Source organism: Sitophilus oryzae, unplaced genomic scaffold (assembly GCF_002938485.1).
Source record: "Sitophilus oryzae breed Bouriz unplaced genomic scaffold, Soryzae_2.0 scaffold_395_pilon_pilon, whole genome shotgun sequence".
In the NCBI taxonomy this organism is placed as follows: domain Eukaryota; kingdom Metazoa; phylum Arthropoda; class Insecta; order Coleoptera; family Curculionidae; genus Sitophilus; species Sitophilus oryzae.
Window position 1 is genome coordinate 433,358 of NW_022146968.1, and position 25,721 is coordinate 459,078.

Sequence of the window (25,721 nt, forward strand, 5' to 3'; positions counted from 1 at the left end):
GCAAATCGCATGAATGCTGAAGACTTGTGGCAGACAGATGGGTCTGGGGTAGAAATATTTCGGTTGACAATGTCGTTGCAGAAGTTCAGATTCTTATTACGATGCCTAAGATTCGATGATCAGGAAAAAAGGCAGGAACGAAGATTAACAGCTAACTGACAAATTAGCTGCAATTCGCAACGTCATTAAACTATTCACAAAACAATGTGAAACTGCATGCCACATATCATCCTATGCAACCATAGATGAAATGCTTCCATGATTTAGGGGCAAGGGCACGTTTCGAATTTATATTCCTTCTAAGCCTAATAAATACGACATTAAATAAAATATTTGCTTTGTGTGATGCAAAATTATATTATGTTTCAAAAATTGAGGTTTATGCTGGCCAACAACCAGAAGGTCTGTACAAGTTATCAAATTCGCCGACTGATGTAGTATTGCGACTTTGTGAGCACATAAAAGGTCAGTGGCGACTCGTGGGTATAAAATTAGGTGAAGAGTTAATTTTTTAAATTGCGCATTAAAATTTTTTGGCGCATTCACCATTATTTCAACATTTTTTTTGTTATTATTTATACACTAATATCTATAATATTTTCGTTTTAGTTTGGGCTAAAACACATAAGTAAAAAGAGATACAACCAGTTTTCGATAAACACATTATTTTGCATTCCAGTTAAAATATAATTAAATATAATAAACATTATATACCTGCCAGGGTAGTCGCCCTGGGGCAAAGTGGGGAACATTTATTTGGTGCCCCACTATGCCCCATATTTACTTTATTGAGTTTGTTTATCGGCAGGCTTTCTTTATTTATAGCACGATGGTTCGGACATTCAAGCGAAAAACAGAACAGCATTTTTGGTCATTAGATTCGATGAAGAAAGCCGTCCAGGCTTATGTCTCCGGAGAAATGGGATACAAAAGGCAGCGCAAGAATACAATGTGCCACAAACTACACTCGAACGGTATGTTTTAAAGGACAGGGGCAATTCCGACGAAACGATAACAAAAAAATTAGGCCATTACGTAACTGTGTTTACCGCAGAGCAAGGAACTGAATTACTTGAATACATATTAAATTAATGGATGCATGATTTTACGACCTAATATCTACGAAACTTCGAACAACTGCTTTTGAGCTAGCGGAGAGAAATAAAATTAGTCATGCTTTTAACAAAACGCATAGAATGGCGGGGGCAGACTGGCTAAAGGGTTTTTTAAAAAGGCATCCGGATATAACCTATAGAAAGCCGGAAGCAACGTCTGCGACTAGGGCCATGGGGTTTAACAGAGTTGCAGTTGGTAATTTTTTTAATCTACTAGAAGCAGCTATTGATGAGTATAAAATTACGCCACAGTGCACTTACAACGTTGACGAAACCGGCGTATCGACAGTTTCCAAAAGTCATTCAAAAATTTTAGCCCTAACTGGTAAACGGCAGGTCGGAACTCTAACATCTGCGAAAAGAGGCAAATTAATGACGACGATTGTCTTCTTCAGTGCTGCCGGAAATTATATGCCGTCTATGTTTATATTTCTCCGGAAGCAGATGAAACCCGAATTAATGGATGGAGCACCGGTGGGTTCTTGGGGGAATGTCATGAATCTGGATGGATACAAGGTCATTTGTTCGTATTGTGGTTAAAAGGATTTATAGAATGGCCACACGTAACAAAAAAAGACCCGGTACTTTTATTGCTTGATGGGCATGCTAAGCATTTTAAAAGTATCGAAGTTATTGAATTAGCCCACGAAAATGGTGTGGTTCTGTTATGTTTCCCCCCACGCTGCACAAGCCTTTGAGCACCTACTATAGCAATGAAGTCAAGAAATGGTTGCGAGCCCATCCAGGGCGAGTGGTGACCCAGTTTCAGACTGCTGGATTATTTGGACAAGCATTTATTGCTGCTGCCACAATGACAACTGCTCTAAATTCCTTTAGATCTACAGGAATTTGGCCTCTGGAACCAAACATCTTCACGGATGCAGATTTCGCCCCGGCTGAAACGACCAATAATCCAGAAAATCCAATGGATGCGGTTCAGTCAAACCAAAAGACTCCTGAACCGGCTACGGCTCTTCGACCAAACTCTCTGCAACCTGGATGCTCAAACATAAATAACAGTAAGCTAAGAGAAAAGCAGAAATGCACTAATATGATAACTCCATTAGTTTTAGTCACTCAAAATAGCAAGATTCTTGACTAGTTTACGAACTAAAATCCTTGCAATTTAAGAGTGAGATTATGCCTATATATTCTTGATGTTGAAAGCCTTACTTATGTTGCTATGTTTGTACGCGTATTTATGTGATTTTGTCAACTTAAGGTAGTAGTCGACATAAAACATTAGTTTTCAATTTAGTAGTTGTTTATAATAATTTTAGTATTTCCAATGCACTTATTTATTCAACGGCAATGTACTTGTCTATTCATATTGAAATTATGCAATAAAATAAATCCAAATCCTAAAAGTATTTATAGGTTAAAAACTCTTATTATTATACTCTCTCACTTATTTTATTTTGTCTGTATAAACGCAACTACAATGTTCGATATAACCAACTTAATCTTATATTATTTTCTACTATTCTCATTTTATCTTATTTTATTCCTTTGACTGTTTTGAACCTACCTTTTCAGTAATTATGTCTGTGGTTATGTATTATGCGGCTTTACGCTATATATTTCGTTATGTACTATACAGTTTGTGTTTAAAATATGTTAAAAGTTATTTTTTATAAATAGATTTTTTAAATGAAAATTAAATTTATGATTTTATCATATTTTCCTATCCTGCAACCAAATCAAACACTGTACATTAACAAACAAAAACAATTAAAATAAATTTTTAAACTATCTGATAAGTATGTAAACTAGCAGCTATTTTAGTAAACTGAGGTAATATTCCAATCCTAACCAGATTTTGTAAATAGGTTGCATACTAACCAGTTAAAATATAAACTAGCTGCGGTTGTCTGCTATTTTGCAAGAATAGGCGGACTTTTTCAAAATAACAGCGCTTTTAGTTAGTTTGCAAAAAAGCTGGCTAGTTTTAAAACTAGCCAAGTATCCATTTTAGCTGTAACATATACAATAAATATGTATTGGTTTTGTATAAATTTGTCATTGTTCCGTTAATATATTTTTTTAGAAAACATAGTCGATATTTCTCTAATAAACAACAAAAATGTATTCAAGGAATGTTAGGTAAGAGCATATTATTATACAAAATATACAAAAAAAAATAAAAAAAAATACAAAAATAGTAGATAGTAAAACATCTAGTAGTAGTAGCTTGTAAAGTATTTATTGTGAATATATTTTTTCTTGTTTTTGTTAAGTATTCGGTTAAGCAATAGTTAAAAAAATCTTGAAATTTTTTTGCAGTAGGTACCTACTTCACAATATAAAGGTGCCATTACACGGCGCGTGGAGCGCCGTGCCTGAACCCAGGATTGCCAGATTGGACGACTTATCGCAAATTGGGTACTTTAAAAATAATTTTGGGACACATTTTATCTTTCTGCGACTAGTCGCAGATTGGGCGATTCTCAAAATTTTTCTGAGATTTTTTGGGCTAAAAAGGAAATATACTTTAGGTTGGCTTCTCCTTCGAAAGTTGAAATGGCCCATTGTTGCTTGTGGCAACGGCATAATTGGCCAAACATGCCGACAAAGTACAAACTTCAACACCGAGACCTGCCGAGATGTATGTCGATGAATGACGCGGAAATTTCACGCCGGCGCCGGCGCCGGTTCGATGTTCGAGGCCGGATGAGATCGCATATCTCGTGAATAAGAGTCACCGAGGCCCGCAGTTCGGATTCCGCGTAAACAAAGTAGGCCGTAGGACCCGTCCAGATTAGCCCTGGTAGCAAAAAGGAGACGTTAATTTGAATTTGAAACCTTAACTTACAACTTACTTAAGATGAGAGCAGAGACAACAGTTACTTTTAGTTTTGAAAATAATAAAATAAATAATACAGAATAATCGAATTTGTTTTTCGTGATTGTGTTTGTATTGTAGAATGGGGAAATGGGCAGCATATGAAAAAAAGTATAAGAGCTCGGGAAAACGTTTTCTCACTAACAACCTCATACAAATTATTCTAATAGGTTATTATTCTAATGTTTGCCTATAACGAACCTACTTTTTGCGAACTGTGTCATAACGAACCATTTTTGTCAATCCCTTGTGGTTCATTATTAGCGGATATTAGGTACTATACATTTATGTAGGTAATATATGTATCATGATAATATGGATTTATTTAATGAAATAATTATTCTACTTTTTATGTTTTTTAGTTGTCCACACTCAGCTTTCAAAAGAGGAGAAAAATAGGGACCTAAGATTAGCAGCCTACGTAGCTGTTCATAGTTCAATACAAACTGTTGATTATCTAGGGGAATTGTTATCAGACTTTGCCAAAGGGAGCCCATTGGAGAATTTGAAATTACACAGGACTAAGTGTTCAAAACTCATCCTTAAAGTTATTTCTCCTGCAATTCTTGAAGAAATAATAAATGATATTGGATACAGTGGCTATTCCATCATTCTTGATGAGTCAACTGACGTTTCAGTTGTCAAATACATGGCTTTTTGTGTTAGATATCATAGTAAAAATAAAAAAAAGGGATAACAGATTTTTTGGGGATTGCTGAGGTGACTAGAACCACTGCCCAAGACTTATATAAATGTACAAAGGAATTTTTAATGGAAGTTGGCTTAAAAGTTAATAAACTTATTGGTAGGTATACTTACATATTTCCAAGACAAACCCCCTAGTATTTTTTAAGGAATACCTACCACTCATATTGGTTGATATGTTGAAGTATTTATTTTATAACATCTTTCTGTTTCTTTTAGGTATTGGAACAGATGGAGCAAGTAATCTATGTGGGAAAAATAATTCTTTGTATACTCTGTTGAAGGAAGATGTTCCTACATTACAATTGATTCCCTGCATCTGCCACTCACTTCATTTGTGTAGCTCAAAAGCTGCCACTGAACTGCCCTCGTCAATTGAATTTTTATTTCAACAGACAAGATCCTGGTTTTCATGCAGTCCTCTCCGTCAAGACGAATATGCAACCTTGTTTAAAACAATGAATGATGGAGGAAAACAATTTCATAAGTTGGTACAACTGTCAAAAACCCGATGGCTTGCATTTTCAGCTGCTGTTGAAAAGATTTTAGAGCAATGGGTTGAATTAAAAACCTATTTTTCTCTTGTAACTGGGGGGATAAGAACTACATGGCCAAAACCTTAAGCTGTATGTACAATGATGACAGCAATTTGTTATATCTGATTTTCCTAAAGCCAGTTTTGAAGCAAATTACCTCATTTTTCAAAAAGACAATCCTGAGGTAACAAAATCATTTGAAGAGTTGCGTGTTTTATTAATGCTAAATGCTCGAAAAATAATCAAGCCTTTTTTTTGAACTCTGAAAATTGCCAACTAAGAAGTGATGTGCAAATGGTAGCAGCAGCTCTTCAAAATCCGTTGGCTTTTTTATCAACCGAGAATGTGGACAATAAAATTTCATTTATACTTACAAAAAAAACCTTTCCACAGAACAGATGAATACTGTGCGCTATTGCTGCAATCAGTTTCTCATAAAACTCTGTAGGGAACTAGTTGATAGATTGCCCAAAAATTTCACCTTACTGGAATCTGTGAAACATTTTGATCCAAAATCATTCACAGCAAGTCATTTACAGCCACCTTTTAAAGACCTTCCGTTATTCTTTCTAACCAGTAGTAATAATATGGATATGATAGAAGAACAATGGCTCAAAATACCATTAATAAAATGGTTTGAAAATGAAGAGATAAACCAAAATTCATGCATATTTTGGGCTAAAGTTTACTCCTACACCGATGCTGGTGGGTCATTTTGTTTCAAGGAGATAGCCGAATTCGCATTAAACGTACTTTCTCTCCCCTACAGCAATGCTGTAGTAGAAAGGGTTTTCTCAGTAATGAATGCCATCAAAACCAAGACCAGAAATCGGATGCAGTTAAAGATGTTGTCTGCTATTTTACGAGTGAGGATTCATTTTGGAGTACAAAATATTTGTTGTACCAAATTTCAACCAACGGATGAAATGAGACGCTTATTTAATTCCAGCATCCTTTATTCTAAGTCGGCGACGGTTACTGATGACGATGACACATGTAGATCATCTGAAGAAAATGAAGATGAAGCTTTTATAAAGGTTTTAAATATTTTTGGACCAGATGATTAATAAAAACCTTATTTGTATTTGTTGTATTATACAGGGTGTTCCTTAATATCATGTACAAATGAAAAGGGGTGTTTTTTTGGCTAGTGCTAACTTAGCTTCTTGCATCTTGTCATAATAAATAACACTTCCAAATTTTCACAAAACCAGGAAAAGGATCTGTCGAGATATTATTAGAAAAAATTTTTTTAGGTAAAATTTTGACACCCTGTAGCTTTAAACCCAAACGTTTGCAGATCCATGTTTATATGAAACTTTATCCACAAAATATGTCAAAGAGCCAAAGAATCACCCGCTTTCGTTTGACATGATATTAACTAACCTAACTTTATTTTTCCTTTTACCCCACTTTTCAAAAAACAGTTTTTTTACTGCTTTTTGGCAAAATCTGCCACTTTGGGCTATCTTTTAATAAAGTCAAAAAGAAAAAAAAAACGATAAAAGAGATGTAATGTATTTTTGATCTGCGATTTTGGGCTATTTTGAAGGTTTGACAAAATCTGCGACATTGGGCTATCTCAAACTTTTGAGTTCTGCGACACGCGTCAAATTTTATCTGGCAACCCTGCCTGGACCGTCGACTGTCGCTCCACGCTCCGTGTGATTGGGTCGGCGCGCCGATTTTCGGTATAGGGTTGGATTCTGGTATATAGGCAGTTAAAGTGGCTTCTCACGGCCCGTAATCTTACAGACCAGGCCGCGCCAACTCGCGCCAACGCGCCGTATGAAGACGGTCGCCTGAGGTGGCGCGAGGAGGCGCGACGTATCCGCTTCGAGTCGGTAAGTTCAAAGGCCCGATCCAGCGCGGCGCGTTCATGCCTGGGCAGACCTGTTGATGTAGACAGACATAATCATTGTTTTTGCTACTGTTGTTGCTTTTGGTGGGTTTAATATGGAGAGGACGAACGAAATGAGCAGCACGATTCGTGGAGTCGTATCCAAGACATATTAAAGCAGTATTGGTGACATTACGATTAAGGAATTAAAAAAGAAAAGGGACAATTTGATGTCAACATATAGAAAATTAAGAAGCAAAATTAAGGAATCTATGAAAACTGGAAGTGGTGCCCACAAAATTTATAAACCAGAGTGGCCCTTTTACAATGCCATGTCTACCTTTTTAGATATGTGTATAATCCCAGAAAAACAAAGAATTCTAACGTAAATATTTATATTTTGCATTACTATAATATTACAACATCCCTAGTTATATTTATTTTACCATGGAAGTGCGCCATTCGTTATAAAAAAATCGGCAAACTTTTCTCTTACATCCTTGGCAAGTAGAAGTAGTCTTCTTGGTACATTTCTCCAAGGAGCAATGTCTTGTACGTCATTACGCCATGAACCAGGCTGAATCAAGCCATCGTCATTCTCTGTATTAAAGGAACCATTCGTAGTGTAAAATGATTTCGAGCTTTTAGATCGTCTTAAAAAGTTGTGTAATAAAGCACAGGTCATAACAATGTCAGTTGCTTTGTCTGGTTGTAAAAGCATAGGTTCCCTCAAAACCTTAAAAACAGCTGACATAATACCAAAAACGTTTTCAACTATTCTTCGCGCTCGTGACAGACGATATAACAGTCTATAATATATGAGGGCCGAAAGGTCTTTAATCATCTGCCGGTTGCTTTAAGATTGGTTAATTCCATAAAAACCTTCCGGAGGCTACTGAAAAAAGAACTTTTAAGTAGGGCATTTTATAACGTTGACGAATTTTTTTATCTTATATTTGTTCTGTATATTGTACGTTATTTTACTTAGTTGTTTAAACCTATTTTGCTGATTGTTCAATCTTATATTTACACAATTTTTTTGTTTTTTGTTTTTATATTTGCACGCATTTATTTACTTTTCATAAAACTTTAGTTTTTTAATGTTAAGATTGCTGGCAATAAATGTTTTAGGTTTAGATTTAGGAATATTATGCTTTGTTAAAACAATTTATATATTTTTTAACAATAAAGTACTTTTGAATTGAATTGAATAATTAAATACGCGCTCTTTAGATCCTTTTTCGTGATTTCCAGGATATAGCTTCATCATAATATTTTCAGTAAGAGCAAATCGATGGCTTATTTGCAATAGGACGTAACCCACAAATTTTTAAAAATCCCGCCTTTGACGTTACTACGTAAACATACACATTTGACATCTAACCACAAAACCGCGTAACCCTCTGCTTAATCAGAATCTAGAATTTTATGGTGTAGTAATATGTCGTATCGCACGCGAAATATTTTTAGTTGCAATAACGCGTAAACCGCAGTCCCCTTTATGCTGATTACACGAAGTCCTGTGCCGCTAAAGTAAATTCAATTTTAAAGTGATATTTTTGTTACTTGCCTTTTAAGAACTCTATTATAAAACTATAAAGGTGATATAATAGTGAATTAATCATAAATCTGGCACAAAATAATCTACAGGTAAGTTATTTATACCATTTTAAAGATTATACTCGTAGTTTTCGTAATGGCTAATTTGGAAATTTGACCGTTATTTGTACCAGTAGGAAAAATACTGGAAGTTCTGGTGTTAACATGTCTTAATTTACTTTCATAAAAGCAAAAGATCAGGCACTATCAATTGACGTGTGAGCGAATTATAGATAACTTAATAAAATTAACACCAGAAATGCGCGGGGAAAATTATTGTCAGATTTAAAGTTACTCATACTTTGAAACAACTTTCCATTACAATTTCCGGAGTTCAAATCCAAGCAATGCAAAAAGCCGTTTAAAGATAAACGTAATTAGATCTTTTTTCGGCAATTGTTACGAACAAAATTTTGTTTTGTTTTGTATTTCCCTAGATAGGGTTTCTCTGTGGAACTAAATAAAAGTAATTACCTAACAGTATTATTTGTTTCTAGAAAGATGTCAACTCGAAGTCACAATATTGTTAAATTGGCAATAGAACAAAATAAGAAAGAAAACGAACAATCGTCTTGTGTTAGCACAATCTCTCGTAAAATTTCAGAGATTGTAGGTAATCAGGAAAATATACCTCCTATTGAACTTGATATAGAGAAGATAGTAGATGCAGGTCTTATTTTTGAAAAACAGCAATTTGATGTGATTGTTAACCCACAATGTCCGCCTTTGGAAGTCACCAATGAAAATCCTGACACTATTCGTTCCAGCGTGGTTAAAGTTCTCAGCGAATGTGATTATGGTTCACCTTTTAACGACATAACAACACACATCAATACAGATCTACAATGTCTTGAAAATAGAGATATTGTTGATCTCGACATACGTGATCTTTTTAATCCAGATGAAGAACCTTTAAAAAACACTGATGGAGAATGCCTGTCTACAGAATATTTTAAAGATGCGCCTAGAGAGAAAGCAGAGGAAAGAGTATTATCTGATAGCGATGATCCTGACTATAACATGGCATCATCTGATGAAAATACTGAAGACGAAATTGATGTTGAACAAAGTATTGACGCTCCCTTACGAAATCCTAGGGAATTAATTCACGAAAATCGTACAGAAGAAAGAGTACCATTAAATAGATCGAAAAGATCGCAACCACAAAATTGGAAAAGAGAAAAGAATAAAATTAAAAGAATGAAAGGTGAGAATTATTTAGGATACAATAGAACCAAAGACGGAAGAGTAAGCCATAACGTACAGCGTCCTTCTAGAAAGTCAGTGCTTTGTGACTCCAATTACTGTTTAAGAAACAAAAGATATTGTAACTCAGTATCTTTAGAAAACTCACAAAATATTTTTTCAAAATTTTGGAATTTATCCTGGGACGAGAAAAAAGTGTATGTCTGCTCTTTAATAGATTTAAAAGCAAAAACACGCTGTTACACTGCTGGCCCCTCTAGAAGATCTGGCACGTATGTTTACCAATTAAAAGTGAATAATGAAAAACTACAAGTATGCAAACGAATGTTTTTGGGCACCTTGGGACTGAAAGAAAAAATGGTACATAGCTGGTTAAAAAAAAGCAATTCGGGAATTGTAGAAAAATTAGGAAAGGGGGCTAATGCTAATGTCAATCCTGACGCAAATGCTGTAGCAAATCCTGAACCAAATAAAAGGATAAATCATCTTAAGTCATTTTTGAATAATTTGCCGAAACAGCCATCCCATTATTGTAGAAAGGACAGTTCTAAAGTATACTTGGAGCAAACATTTCAAACAAAAACTCAACTATATAAATTGTACAAAGATGATTGTCTGGAAAACGATATAGAACCGTACACGCTTTTCCCTTTTTATCGTGTTTTTGAAGAGCTGAAACTCTCCATTTTTCGTCCCAAGAAAGACGAATGTGATGTGTGTTATGGATATAAGGTCAAGCAAATATCTGAAGATGATTACAACACACATTTTGCAAAAAAAACTAGAGCAAGGTGTGAAAAAAATAAAAATAAGGAAGAGGCAATCCAAATGCAGGTTTATACATTTACCATGGATACACAAGCAGTAAAATTATGTCCATATTTAAATGTCGGCGCTTTTTACTATAAAACAAAACTTCAAGTTCATAATTTTACCGTTTATGATTTAGAGTCTCATAGTTGCGTAAATTATCTATGGAATGAAACTGAGGGTGATTTAAGTGCATCTATTTTCGCCACTTGCATAATAAAACATTTAAAGGAAAATTGTTTGCCGATAAAAACCTATAATTTTATTTTCTGATGGCTGTTGTTATCAAAACCGCAACGTTGTACTGTCAAATGCATTACTACATTTTTCAATTCAACATAATGTTATTATTGAGCAGAAATATTTGGAAAAGGGTCACACTCAAATGGAGTGTGACTCTGTCCATGCTCTAATTGAAAAAAAGTTAAAACATCGTATAATACAACTCCCAAGTGAGTACATTTCGGTAATTCGCGAAGCTCGAACAAAACCTAAACCCTTTGATGTATGTTACCTAACACACGATCAGTTTTTCAATTATGACGAAAAGTCTTCATTTATCTATAATTCTATTAGACCAGGAAGAAGCACTAAGGATCCAACAGTTACGGACCTTAGGGTCTTAAAGTATACCCCAGAAGGGAAAATATTTTATAAGCTGAATTTTGATGACGATTACACTGAGTTACCACAGAGATCAAAACAAAGTAATATTAAAACAGTTTCATTCCGTAGATTATTCGCAGAAAGATTAAAAATAAAACATTCAAAGTGGTTACATTTGCAGCAATTGAAAATGCATCTGACATCTGATACGCATTCCTTTTACGATTCTCTTCCACATTATACCAATTGAAATGTTTTTCTTAAGTTTCCTTATTAACTATATTTCTTCACATTTTCAATATGTTGCTTTTATTTTCTTGTTTTTCAATGTAATAAAACGTTTATATTTTATATTATTAGATAGACCTTCCTAAATCATAATGTGTTACAACTGACTGAAATGTTTTTTCAGATTTTTTTCTTATTTTATTCTTGTTTAACCGTTGCTTGTAATACAATACATTGTTCATTGTTCGTTTTGAAAATAAAAATGTTGTCTTAAGCCACAAAAAACTGTGACATCCTCGTTTTTATTGTAACAAACATGACGTATCACACAATTATCAATTTGGCGTAAGCCACATTACGCATTTTCATAGTAAGGAATATGTCGTATCACCCATAATTATTTAATAAAACAAAAAAAATAATCATTAGCAATTGTTAATATAGTAAAATGCCACTAGATTTATGTTTATACCAAAAATTATCATTTTTTTTTGTTTTAATAGTCATAATACTTTTTTTGTGATTCCTGGAAATTTTGCTTTTTGGGGTTACGTCTTATTGCAAATAAGCCATCGAAATGCGCTATCTGCTACAAAGACATAAGGTAGTGGCATTTATTTCTGCGGTAAGCATTCTGGTGGTGGCAAATCTAGTTCATTATCATACAGTTTTCGTTAAAATTCTGTATTTCTGTACACGCCACCATCACTTATTCTTCCTTAACACCCGCAATCCAAGAAAATAAAATTGTAGATAGCATCAACTAGAGCAAGAAGTACTATGCTAAAGGTGCTGTAATAATTGATAAACTCTGAACCAATATGAAAGGGGCTTTGCATTAAAACATGCTTTCCGTCCAGGGCTCCAAGGCAATGCGGAAAATTCCAGGTTTCTCTGAATTCCTTTTTTATCTTTAACCAGTCATGTGATGTTCGAGGCAACTGAAACAAAGCAAAAATAAAATAAAAGCTTGGAGAAACAATTAACAATACTTAATGTTGAAATATTTATTTTCAGGATCCTGAAGAGAAAGAAGAAACTGTCTTGGTCTAACGAAATTATATCTGAAGTTTTGACCCTATATGAGGAAGAACAAATAATTTGGAACCCAAAAGATAATGCACATAATGATAGGAATGCAGTACACGACGCCGACGCGTGGATGAGAATACAACAAAAATTTAGTATAAATTGCAACGTGAGTGTGCTAAAAAAAGAAAGACTCTCTGATGGGTTCTTTTCGAAAATTAAACAGCAAAGTTAGAGCAAGTATGAAAACAGGGTCTGGTGCAGACAATATGTATAAGCCCGACTGGTTTCCGTATGGACAAATGGCCAAATTCCTGCTGTCAATATATACGCCGAGAGAAACAAAAAGTTCACATGTGCATTACTAATTTACTAAATATTAATATGACCCTAAAAATTACGGATGTCGATACCTACTCGAATTAATACAAATAATTTTATATAAATATACAGGGTGAGTGAGTTAACGATAAAGTTCATTATCTCGGATATTTCGAGAATTACTAAAAAATGTTAAATGGAAAAAGAAATATTTTAGGGCATGTTAAGATACACAATTTAAAAATATTTCAAGCATACGGGGTGCTTCAAAAATCTTTTTTACAGGTATAACATATATTTTTTGAATGTAATGTTTTATTTTATATCCCTTTTTATGGAATCACTATCCAACAAAACAGAACAAGCTGTTGCATAAGCGAGCATCCGTTTTCTACGAACGAACATGTTGAAGTGCCGGTAGTATATGTTAAAAAGTTATATAATGCATTTTTGTCTCTGTCTCTCGGTCGGTCGTGTGGTCGCAAATGGGAAAATATGCATTGGCGCGTCTAAGAGCGGTACACCGGCGGGTCTTGGCGCGTATAGGCGCGTCAGGGGCGTGAATCAGTGCTCTACACGCCGTGTAATGGCACCTTTAACACGAATCTAAATCTAATACTTTCTATTATTTTAAGGTTTACGTTATTAAGTCCCAAAAAAGACATAATGTTTTCTTGTATCGTATATGTCTGTTCTTTTATCTATCTTTTAGTAAATATCAGTGATTTAGCGTGGCTCAGAGAGATCAATTGGCCCAGTATATGGAGACCCACGCAATATTTGCTGCGGGGAAATTTACGAGAAAAGAGGGGGAGGACTGGCTGCGTGAGAGGTGAAGTGTCTTCTCACAAGAATTGAATTCAAAAATAGGGAGAGCGCAGAAAGATGGGAGCCAGTGGCAGGTTGTGAGTATCTGTTTTAATATTTGTGTTAAATTAATTTTTCAAAAATTTAAGTTAGTGTAGTTTTCATATTTAGTTAAATTAGTTTTAAATATTTAAAACTCTATTTTAATTGAAAATGGTATTATATTTTTTAAGGTGTGGGGGGATCTGAAACATAAAGTCTCCAAAAAGGTCGCAGATATTAAAAAAGATCTGCAGCGGTCAACCGGAAACCAGTATAGAAACAATCCTCCTTTGACCACCTATGAATGTCCTGGTACAACCTAGTCGCGGGGATAATAGGGCCCGACTATTTCCAAGGGTCATCTAAATGCCCTGAATCAAAGAGGGTCAAAAATTCCGGAGACCTGTAAAAAATACATTAATACATTGTAATAGTAATAAGTTTTAATATAGACCTATTTTGATGTTTTCCTTTAGACTCAACTTGAGAGATTGGAGAACGGTGACGAGCGGACTTGAGTAGTATTCGAATACTCGGTATTCTGAATCCTATTCTGAATACTTTTGACTGGTATACGAATACTATTCGAATACATTTTTTTGCATTCGAACCCTGTTTGATTTTGTTTATGAATATTGCGTTAAGCGGGGTTTACATTGGTCAAGTTACTTGATTCAAGTTTACTTGAATCAAGTAACTTGAACGTCACTTGAACCGTGTAAACACTTCTGCAAGTGATTTTTTCCTCATTCAAGTAGTGCTTGACCCCTAGATTCAAGTGTCAAGTAAAAGTTGAACATGTTTGATTTTTGGAGTCAAGTTGGCTGCACTTGAAACAAGTAGGAAGGTCTCTTGACCAGTGTAAACACACATTCAAGCTCACTTGCTTCAAGGATTAACCTAAAAATCTAGTGTCACATTGAGTGGTGTTGTTTTGTTGTTGTTTATGTTAAAAGCATCTTTATTTAAAAATGAGTTCAAAAAGTGTTAAGTGGACAAGCGATCAAATTATTGAATTCCTGGAGGTGTATGAAAACTATCCTGTACTGTGGAACTCGGGTTTGAGTGAATATAAAAATAAGAATTTAAGAGATGCCGGATTTAAAGGTTTGGTAGACAAATTGAAAACCAATTTTCCCGACATCACCTTGGATGTGGTAAGAGCCAAAATAAAAGTAATCAAAACCATTGTCAGTCAAGAATGCATAAAAATTGCGAAATCCAAAAAATCAGGTTCAGCTGCTGATGAACTGTACGAACCTAAACTTAGTTGGTTCCATGCAGCAAAGTTTTTAATGGGTTGTTCGTCCAGCAGACCTTCTACTTCAACTCTGGTAAGTAAAAACTACATTTCTTTATGTCTACACATAATTTATTAATAAAATGCTTTCATATACTATAAGTTACATATTTACATACAAATATATTGCAGTAATAGTATTTTAACTGAGTACCTTCAGCATACAATATACAGGAAAGGCTAACATATATTACAATTGTAAAAACATTGCATTTACGCAGGTTAAACTGTATTATTACCCATATTTAGTTACAAAGTTAAAGGCTGTTCGATGGTTGATCAGCACCAATCCACTTCCATTGCCACGGTAGTGACCCTTCTTTTGAAGAGAAGAATTTTTCATACTGCTCTCTAAACGATTTGAGCTCACGTTTGTAAGCATTTGTCGAAGTCAGTTTCGATGTCCTCAGCAGACATGATGTATTGATAGTGGTGCGCCATGTGCCTGGTATGATTGTGCATGTTGCCATGTCTTCCACATCTACAGATGAAGGATGAAGGTAATATTTCCCTGTGATTTGCGTAGCCAGTTGTGAAGTGCACAACAAGTTTTGACAACCAAATCTACAGTTTCAGGAATCAATGCAATAGGCCGTTCGAATACTCTAAATCTAGCAACTAAAATGCCGAAAGCATTTTCCGAAACTCTACGAGCTCTAGAAAGTCGATAATTGAATATTCTTTCTGAAATTGTTAAGTTGCGTTTGCTGAAAGGTTTCAGTATGTCCTTTCTTAGAGGAAACGCATCATCTGCAACAATAACGGCATTCTGTGGTAAATTTAGGGTGTTACGTTCCATTGCAATGTTCAATGTTGATGCTTGAAAAACTGCACCATCATTTGACTTTCCATTAGCACCGACATCTATGTATAAGAAATTGTATTCGGCATCAACTAATGCGAACAGTATGATGCTGAATGTACCCTTGTAATTGTAGTAATTCGAACCGCTCTCAGCAGGGCACTTTATTTGGACATGTTTCCCATCAATGGCTCCTATGCAATTGGGAAAGTTCCACTGCACTTCAAATTTGCGTTGCACCAATTCCCACTCTTCCTTTGTACTTGGCACCTGAAAAAAAAATGTATTGCCACAATTTTTTCATAATATTTCTATTATTTTGTACAGTTATTCTGTTTCATTTCAGGATAAGGAAATCCAAATTCTGCCTACACTGACTGACGCATCTGAGACTGACGATATAGAGGATGTGGATTCTCCAAGTTCTCCAATTGTTCAACCACAACCAAAAAAAACTAAATCTCAAACACCTGGAATGCAGCCTCCACGCTCCAAAAAGCAAAAAATATCCGAAATACATGCTGTTGAACACATAGTTGATAAACTACATGCAATATCACAAAACGTTAAACCAGCTGGCAAAAATGGTTCTGTGAGACACACTAGTGATGAACTGTCTCATTTTGGAGAGTACGTTTCAGCACAATTGGGGCAATTAAACCCAATTGATTCTCTTAATGCTCAAAAAGCTATCCAAGACATTCTTATAGCTGCAAGAATCAAATCATTGAATCGAAACATGCAAATTCACAGATATTCTTCACTATCACCAACCATAGCTACCTCTGTATCTGGATCTGACAGAACTGATGTGGAAGATATTCATTACCAAGACAATTCAAACGACTTACTTTCTCCTGCTTTGCAAACCAGTTTCTTACTAGAAACCGACAAAGAACAAAATGATTCCGACAATTTTCTGGTCTTTCAAGAAATTGTTGTTGACAAGAACAATTGTAATTATGAAATTATTTAAAAATTAATTGACATCCTACTTGTAACAGTAAACATAATTATAAAATATAATGTGTTTTTTGTTTACCTTAATATATTCTTCGAGTACTTCGTAAACCGCTGCCAAAACTTCAGGTAGGAATTTGCTGATTGAACTTTTTGGCACTCTGTATAGATACTGCAAAGAAGCGAAACTGTCACCAGTAGCTAAATACCTTAAGGTTATTTCAAGTTTAGTTTTTGCCGGTATTGCTAGCCTGAACATTGTATCCTTTTTTTTAATCTTCTTTTCAACCAAAGTCAAAAGTTCATCAAACCTTTGTGGTGTCATTCTTAGGTGGTTTCTGTATGAATCCACGTCCTCTACAGCTAATTCTCTGAGTAAGCTGTTTGAGGCTCCAAGAATTAATCTACGACTAATCCAACTCCGTACCCATACTCTTCCTCTTCTTCTTTCATTTTTTCTTAATGCATTTACTGTAACATCGCTTACTAATGGTACTACCAGTGCAACGACTTGACGGAGAGCATCAGCTATATCATCAGGAGTGACGGCCATTTTCACTGCAGACAACCAAAACAATCCCTCCACTTGAATTCAAGTTTGCAAAAATCGTTCATATAGTGTAAACACCAAAATTGATTCAAGTTGACTTGACTCAAGTTAACTTGATTCAAGTAACTTGACTAATGTAAACCCCGCTTTACGCTTTACGCAACTTAAGCTTGTTAAAACACGTTCGCGGGGGTTGCGGACGGTTCTCAATTCGCGATGCCGACAATCGGGTTAAATTTAATCATCGCCAAATCGTGAGACGAGACAGGTCGCTTAAGGATCACGATTAGATATTACGTGTGAACTTGTGCAGTATCGCCATTCTAGGTATTTTATTATAAATTTTAATACCTGTTATAACTTGTGTGTGATACCAGACTAAGTACATAGGTATATGAAAAGGTAAGTTAATTTTTTAATTAAGTGGGTACATTGTGTAAGATTCATGTATTTTCCTATTAAGTTTTATTCTAGTAATCTATACTAATATATAAAATGCTTGATTGACTCACTGAAATCATCCCTTTAATATTAAAGTATTTTTTATTTGAAGAACCGCTGGTTTTAGGAAAAACGCTTCAATATGTGTATTTTATTTTATTTTTGATATATTTTAAGATTTTTTAAAAATATATACAAGGTGTTTCAAAAAATCGGGTCTCTAAATTATCAGCAATTTTGTGGAGATTGTGAATTTCCTTTTCTGTAGATTTTAGATTTGGATAAGGTCAGCTTTTGTTTTCACTAAGCAACAATGATTAACCTTTTATAATTTTATTTTGCCATTTTTATTTGGTTGATGAATATTTCAAATTAATATTCGGATTTTAAAATCAAGGAAATTAAAAATTATTAAATAAATATCTTACAAATGGTTAATTCCGGAGTTTCTATGTATGGTTAAGTAATGAATTCTAAATAAATAAATGCCTTTATTGTCAAAAAATTTTTCAATTTGTAGACAAAGGTAAATTAACAAACAAAGTAAAAAAACAAGGTACACAAACAAACAAACAAAAATAATACAAAACATTATACAAATAATATTATCAGTCAGTTATTGGTTTGGTTTCAGTCACACACAGTTATTGGTTTGGTTTGGTTTGGACCAAATTTTTTTTTTGGTATTCACCTGTCGTATTATAAATTTAACGCAAATAGATTTTTTTTGCAGATTACTGATGGAGAAAGATATCGTCACCCGGGAAACCATTTCTGAATGGTTCAGAGCCAGAAGAACCGTTTGTTGGAGCCGTTGGAGGTTCGTTCGACTCGGATTATGAGCAAGAGAGCGCAAAAAGACGGAGGCTAATTCCTGACTATTTTAATGTCCGTTCCTTATCAGGAAAAAAAAGTTGTTCTAAGCAAAATACATCATCCGGGGATGGAAAGTCTCAAAAAATCGACCACTTTCAACGAGAACCAACTCCATCGACTTCTTTTTCAAGGTAAAAATTTTAGTGAATACACATTATACAGGAACAACTTTTAAAAGCCTATAACTTTTTTGTTTTTTAAGTTAAAGCATTCATTCAAAAAACAAATTGTAGCAGTTTTAGCCAAGTTTTTATGCGTTTTGTCAAAAATGACAGTAGATGTCAAATGTCATATTTAAAACAAAAGAGATTTTTTTTTTAAATGGGACACCCAGTATATTACAAGAGAAATAAATAGCCCAACTTTTCCCGATTTCTAAAATATATCACACATAAGCATTTTTTCAACATTTTTCTTAATTGTGTTGAATATCGATAAAACCGTTTAAAAATACTGTAATGCTTCAGAATAGCTTTGCAACAGTTACTATATTATTGATTTTGTTTTCAAAACTCGAAACAAACAATAGCAATGGAAAAGACAGACTGAGAAGTTAAGGAAACCAAGCTTTTTAGTATCAGTTGCATAGCTATATTGATACTTTAAATTATTTTTACATACTTTTATCAATATTTATTGGGATTATTAAGGAGAGTAAAGCATATGTGTGTTGGCACCACTGGTGTTCTCTAACCGGAGAACGTATGCAGTAGGCTGGATGATCCTGGGATCTGTCGACGAGTGCTGGCGGCTGGCGCCAGGTCACCCAGAGAGGCGGTACATTTGTGCTGTGGCGTGACATATGGAGACTGCGCAGTAGTAGTTGTTTACGACCGGGAGATTATTGTTGTTTTGTTATTGTGATTATTCTGCTTTTGGTGCCAAATTGGGCAATATATAAACATTTTGCGAAGCTGTATGTTTTATTTAAACTAAAACATACCCAAGTTCTCATCAGAAGCGGAATTAATTAGTGAAGTTCGTCATTTTAGTACTAAAGTTGTGTTTTTGCGAGTGAAAATGGGAAAACGAAAGCATCATAGACGCCGACAGCGAAGTAGCTCTTCCAGCAGCTCATCTAGCAGTGAAGAACGTCAGAAAAAAGTGAAAAAGCATGATCAAGAAAAACGTTCCTACACACCGCCCATGAGAGATAAGGACTTACTAAAATCAGGTTTGCTAGATATAATTGATTTAGTTAAAAGTGAACATAGGCCACGGATGGGTATGTCTGTGCGAGATACCGATATTTCTGAACTCGATCCATTGCATTACGATGTAAACCGATGGATTTCCAAGATTGACGAACATGCGAATATTTATAAATGGGATGATGTAAATATTTGCCATTTAGCGATAAATAAATTAAGGGGTCTGCAGAAACCTGGTACAAGTCTCTGCCTTTTTGTACCTAAGTCGTGGGTTGAGTGGAAAACGCTACTTACAACTACTTTTCCTTCTACTCGGGATTTGCATAATTTAATGACTGAAATGCTTGCGTTCAAGCCAAAACCAAACCAAAATTTATATGAATATTGTTTCGAAAAATTGTCGTATATCCGAAAAATGGACTTACAGTTGAGCGGCATTGACGAGGTTAATTTAATAGTGGGTGGACTAGAAAATCAAAATATAAAATTTTCTGTTAAAGCTGCTAATATTCAAGATCCTGCTAAACTAGCTGTGTACCTAAAATCATTCGAGTTGTCTTCTATTTTGGATCAGTCTCGTCCGTCGACTAGCAGATCAAATTTCACTGTAAAGCCTGCCAAGTCATTTAGGGAAGCACCAAAACCCGTTGTATGTTATCGGTGCAAGCAAGCTGGACATAAACAAAACAGTTGTCCACAGAACACTAATCAGAATACAGTTCAAAACACTGTCCAGACACAAAGAAAACATTATAATTATTGTCGCCAAAAGGGCCATACAATCGAAGAATGTTTTAAACGCAAAAGAAGAACACAAATGCAATCAAGCCCTTTGGAAACCAATGAGAAACGCGTGTTGTATATATCACGAGAAGGTGACAGAAACAAATTCTACAAATCAATAGAAATCAACGGACAAATTATAACAACGTGTTTCATCGATTTTGGTGTGTGCTCAATGGTTACAGAATCTTTCGTGCGCAAATATAAGCTAAAAGTGACTGAACTTTCAAACCCAGTGATCCTTACGGTGTTCGGTGGATCAGAGATTGATGTTCACTGAAAAGTATCGTGTAAAGTACTTATAGATTCGATCCAGTGTAGTGTAAAAATCGGCGTAGTAAATCAAGAAGTACAAGAAAAACTATTGAAAATGATTGAGAAATATTCAGATTGTTTCCCTGATGGAAAGACAAAACTCAGTAGCAAAAAAGGTTTTGAAATGGCCATTCAGCTGAAATCTGATAAACCTGTTGTCTAGAGACCCTATAGGCTTGCTGAAGCTGAAAAATTTGAGTTACGCAAAATAATTGACGAGCTTCTACTAAACGAAACCATACGTCCTTCACAGTCGCCGTTCGCAAGTCCGGTCATCATGGTGAATAAGAAAACCGGTCAGAAGCGCTTAGTTGTTGATTACAGACTTGTCAACAAACAAACCGTAAAACAAAGTTATCCCTTACCTATAATAGAGGATCTTATCGATAGACTAACTGATAAGAAATATTTTACAACGCTGGATTGTAGATCAGGTTACCACCAGATTAACCTCTCTGAAGAATCAATTCCAATAACCGCATTCATTACTCCTGAAGGAAAATTTGAGTATTTGAAAGTTCCTTTTGGATTGACTAATGCGCCGTATGTATTTCAAGGAGCAATAGATACCATCTTAAGTGATCTAAGGTTTACTAAAGTGGTTGTGTACTTAGACGACATACTGATCCCTACAGCGACCATTGAGGAAAATTTTAAAATCCTGGAGACAGTTTTAAATCGACTACAAGAGTATGGAGTTAGTCTACAACTTTCCAAATATCACTTTTTGTCCGAAAAGATAGAGTTTTTGGGCTACGTCGTGGAAAACGGTCAGGTTCAACCAAGCAAAGTTAAAATAGAAGCAATAGAGAAGTTTCCAGTTCCAAAAGACGTGCATCAAGTAAGACAATTTCTCGGACTGGTTGGACACTTCAGGAAGTTTATAGATCAGTTCGCACAAAAATCAAAGGCACTAACCAGTTTGCTGAAGAAAGATAAACCATGGACGTGGTCTACAGAACAGCAAAAAGCATATGAATGTCTTAAAGGCTATATGATGAACGAACCTGTTTTGACGTTGTTCGATTCCACAAGAGAAACTATACTCTACACAGACGCTAGTAGAATTGGTTTAGCTGGAATGCTAATTCAGATTGAAAATGGAAACGAGCGAGTAGTTGGCTATTACAGTAAAACTACCACTCCAACTGAACAGAGATATCATTCATTCGAACTCGAAGCACTTGCTATAGTAATGTCAGTAAGGAGATTCAGACACTATTTGATTGGAAAGCTATTCAAAATAGTTACGGACTGTTCAGCCGTGAAAAATGCTATAACAAAGAAAAATTTGAATCGACGAATTGGAAGATGGATCCTTGAGCTTCAAGAGTATCAATTTCAAATAGTCCATCGTCCAGGAACTGCCATGAGCCACGTTGATGCTCTTAGCAGAAACCCGACTGTCGATTTTATGAAAGGTGTTTATGCCACCTTGATCAATGAAAATGATTGGTTATTAGCTACACAAGAACAGGACAAAGATATTAGTAGTATAAAAAGAATCATACAATCTGGAAAAAGAAATAACAACAAAGCAATTTTCAAAGAATATAATTTACGAAAAGGAGTGGTGTATAAGCGCACAGAGGTTGGAAATCGTGCTGTGTTGCCCAAAGCTTGTATATGGCAAATATTGAGGTACAATCACGACGATATAGGACACTTTGCCTTCGACAAAACATTTGAGCGGATCGCCAGCAGTTTCTGGTTCCCAAAGATGCGAAAATTTGCAAAAAAATATGTCAACGCTTGTATAAGCTGTATGTTCCACAAGACGCCTTCAGGAAAGCGTCCAGGGTATTTGCATCCAATCAAGAAGATACCTCGACCGTTTCATACAGTGCACATCGACCATTTAGGTCCATTCTGCCAGAGCAAACAGAATAACAGCTATTTAATTGTGATTGTTGATGCCTTCACTAAATTCACACTTGTTAAGGCTGTTAAAGATACCAAAACCAAATATGTTCTGGAGGAACTACAGCATATCATAAAAATATTCGGGGTACCAAAGCGCATAATAAGCGATCGAGGAAAGTTTCCAAGATGATGAGGCAGTTCTGTGATAAGCATCAAATACAGCTACATCTGAATGCTGTTGGCATGCCTCGCGGTAATGGACAGCAACAATGGGTGCAGGTGCAAAAGATGATGAATGGGATGAAAACATCACCAATATTCAGTTGGGGCTCAACAACACGTTGAATAAAGCCATTGCTACTACCCCTGCAGAAGCGTTGCTAGGGGTTGCTAGGGGTTTTATTTAAACTAAAACATACCCAAGTTCTCATGTGTGATATATTTTTGAAATCGGGGAAAAAGGTACTATTTAATGAGCTTATAAAATACAGGGTGTCCCATTTAAAAAATATATTTCTTTTGTTGTAAAAATGACATAATGACACCTACTGTCATTTTTGACAAAACCCATAAAAACTGAAATAGCTACAACTTGTTTTTTTAATGAATGCTCTAACTCAAAAAACAAGAAAGTTATAAGCTTTTAAAAGTTGGACAAACTAAAATGATAACACTGTACTTCAAGTTCTAGTTTAAGTAGGTAGGTATAGTAGAGTAAGTGTGTACCTACCTATCTTAAAAGTACCATGAATCAAAAAAGATTTTTACAGAATGTTTAAACTTCGTCAATCATCATTGAAATCACCCTCGGGATTGCTAAATTTTAATTTTATGACAAGTAAACAGCTTGTGATAAATTTTGACTATTCCAAAATTCTTAAATAATAAAAATGTCAATATTTAGTTTTTCTCGTAAATTCTGTATAGGGTGTCCCATTATATTTTACTAAATGGATATTTTCGTTATTATTGATCCTACATTAACGTTTTAAAGTAACAAAGTTGAGGTACCTTTTCTGAACCTTTAGAAACCTATTTTTAAATTTTTGGATGTTTTGGGAAATTTTGTTTCATGTAGCATGTTCTAAACCTACCTGCTACCTCTCATAGCTTTTGAGAAAATGGCAGTTGAAAATCGAGTTTTTTCAAACTTTGAGCCTTTATAATTCTTAAACGGTAAGAGAAGAAAACGGTTTGCACTTCCCTGTCTTAATTTAAGATCTCTAAAAATACAACAAATTATACAATACAACATTATACAATTATATTTCCGGTCTAACCGGAAGTATTTTTTAAAGACTAGATTGTTAGTTAGAGCTTTAAAAGTTAAGGAAGTGCAAACCGTGTTCTCCTAGTTATACGGTTTACAAGCAACAAGGCGTCAAATTTAGAAAAAAGTCATTTTTTTCCAAAATATGACGTGTAGGTGTAGAACATGCTAAGAATCTAAAAATATACAGATTGTCCCATTTAAAAAAAAATCCCATCCGTCATAATTTGACTTTTCTGTCAAATTTAATTTAGTTTTGATTAGTTAGATTCTTAGGTTTAGAAAACAATGCTAATTTAAACGTTATTGTAGGACCAATAATAACGAAAATATTCATTTAGGAAAATGGGGCTGTAACTAAAAACGGTTTTTTTTAGTACTCAAGAGAGCTTGCCCGAAACAGCGGAGAACGACATTTAGCAACTCAGACAGAAGCCTTTATTTGACGGAGAATTTTTTGTTCCAGAAAGTATAAAAAACTCAGTTTTAGTTGCCAAATGTGCAATATGTCTTCCTACCATAACTTTAATCTGTGGACCTACAAACAGTTCATCGAATTTTATCAAGCACCTTAAAAAGAAACACAATGGAGCTGTTGGCAAATTTAATTTACATAAAGCCAAACGTCCAGATTTACCAACGAAAACGATATATGGTTCAGGAAAACTTGTACAATAAAAAATATTAGAAATTGTTAATCCTCGAGCAAAAAATGTTAACCAATCACAGCTTGATACCAAGTTAATAAGATTTGTTGCAGATACCCTGTCTCCTATAAATATTATTGAAAATGAAAGTTTCAAGAACCTTTTCTCAGATTTTAATGTAAATATTATGTCAAGAAAGACATTTGTTAAAAAGCTTAAAAAAACTATAATGAGAAGGAATCCAATATTAGGTCAATTTTAAAAACATGTGAGTTCGTCTGTACAACTGCGGACTCATGGTTTACTAAAAAACGCAGCTTTATTGGAGTAACATGTCACTGGATTGATAAAAATTCATTTGAAACGAAATCTGTTGCATTAGCTTGCGAACGATTTTCTGGATCTCATACTTTTGACCGAATTGCTGAGAAATTGCACAATATTTTTGGAAAATTTGAATTAGATGTTTCAAAAAATGTTGCAACAATAACTGATAATGGTAATAACTTTGTGAAGTCTTTTAAGGAGTTTGGTGTAAAACTAAAAGAGATCGAGCCAATTGACATATCAGAGGAAATTCAGGAGGAAACCCATGCCAACGTAGATGATGAGGAGGATGATGAACTAACGTTAATCCCAATTGCAGAAAATACCTCTACAGACGTTGAAAATGGCCACATAATTTTGCCAAGGCACCTTAGATGCGCTAGTCATACTCTTAATCTTTTGGCAACAAGTGATGTAAACTCCGTCTTAAACTCTAACATTCCTTTGAGAACGCGACATACATCTATTTTAAATAAGTGCAATGAGCTTTGGAAATACGCTTCAAGACCCAAGAGTGCAGAAGTGCTTCAAAAGATACTTGGTCATACTTTAAGTTACCCAACAGTCACTCGCTGGAACTCGTTTTTCAATTCAATTTCTCAAATATTATCTATATCTAAGGAGAACCTAACTAAACTATATAAAGAGTTGAACCTTAAAGAAAATCTTAAAGATGCAGATCTTCTTTATCTGCAAGAATACTGTTGTATTTTGAAACCAATTGCTGAAACGGTAAATTTTCTACAAGGA

At 34.8% G+C, this 25,721-nt stretch overlaps 3 protein-coding genes across 3 annotated transcripts; 2 read left to right on the top strand and 1 right to left on the bottom strand.

Moving 5' to 3' along the window:
- The first annotated feature begins 1,196 nt into the window (after positions 1 to 1,196).
- On the top strand, positions 1,197 to 1,655 carry LOC115885497. The gene has a single exon (XM_030904440.1). It carries the CDS (start codon positions 1,197 to 1,199, stop codon positions 1,653 to 1,655), a length of 459 nt encoding a protein of 152 aa, XP_030760300.1.
- A 12,680-nt stretch (positions 1,656 to 14,335) lies between these two features.
- LOC115885521 lies at positions 14,336 to 16,792 on the top strand. The gene is made up of 2 exons (XM_030904472.1): positions 14,336 to 15,020; positions 16,135 to 16,792. Exons 1-2 carry the CDS (start codon positions 14,658 to 14,660, stop codon positions 16,762 to 16,764), a joined length of 993 nt encoding a protein of 330 aa, XP_030760332.1. The 5' UTR covers positions 14,336 to 14,657; the 3' UTR covers positions 16,765 to 16,792.
- LOC115885498 lies at positions 16,780 to 17,443 on the bottom strand. Its single transcript, XM_030904442.1, has one exon. It carries the CDS (start codon positions 17,299 to 17,301, stop codon positions 16,780 to 16,782), a length of 522 nt encoding a protein of 173 aa, XP_030760302.1. The 5' UTR covers positions 17,302 to 17,443.
- Between the last annotated feature and the right edge of the window lie 8,278 nt (positions 17,444 to 25,721).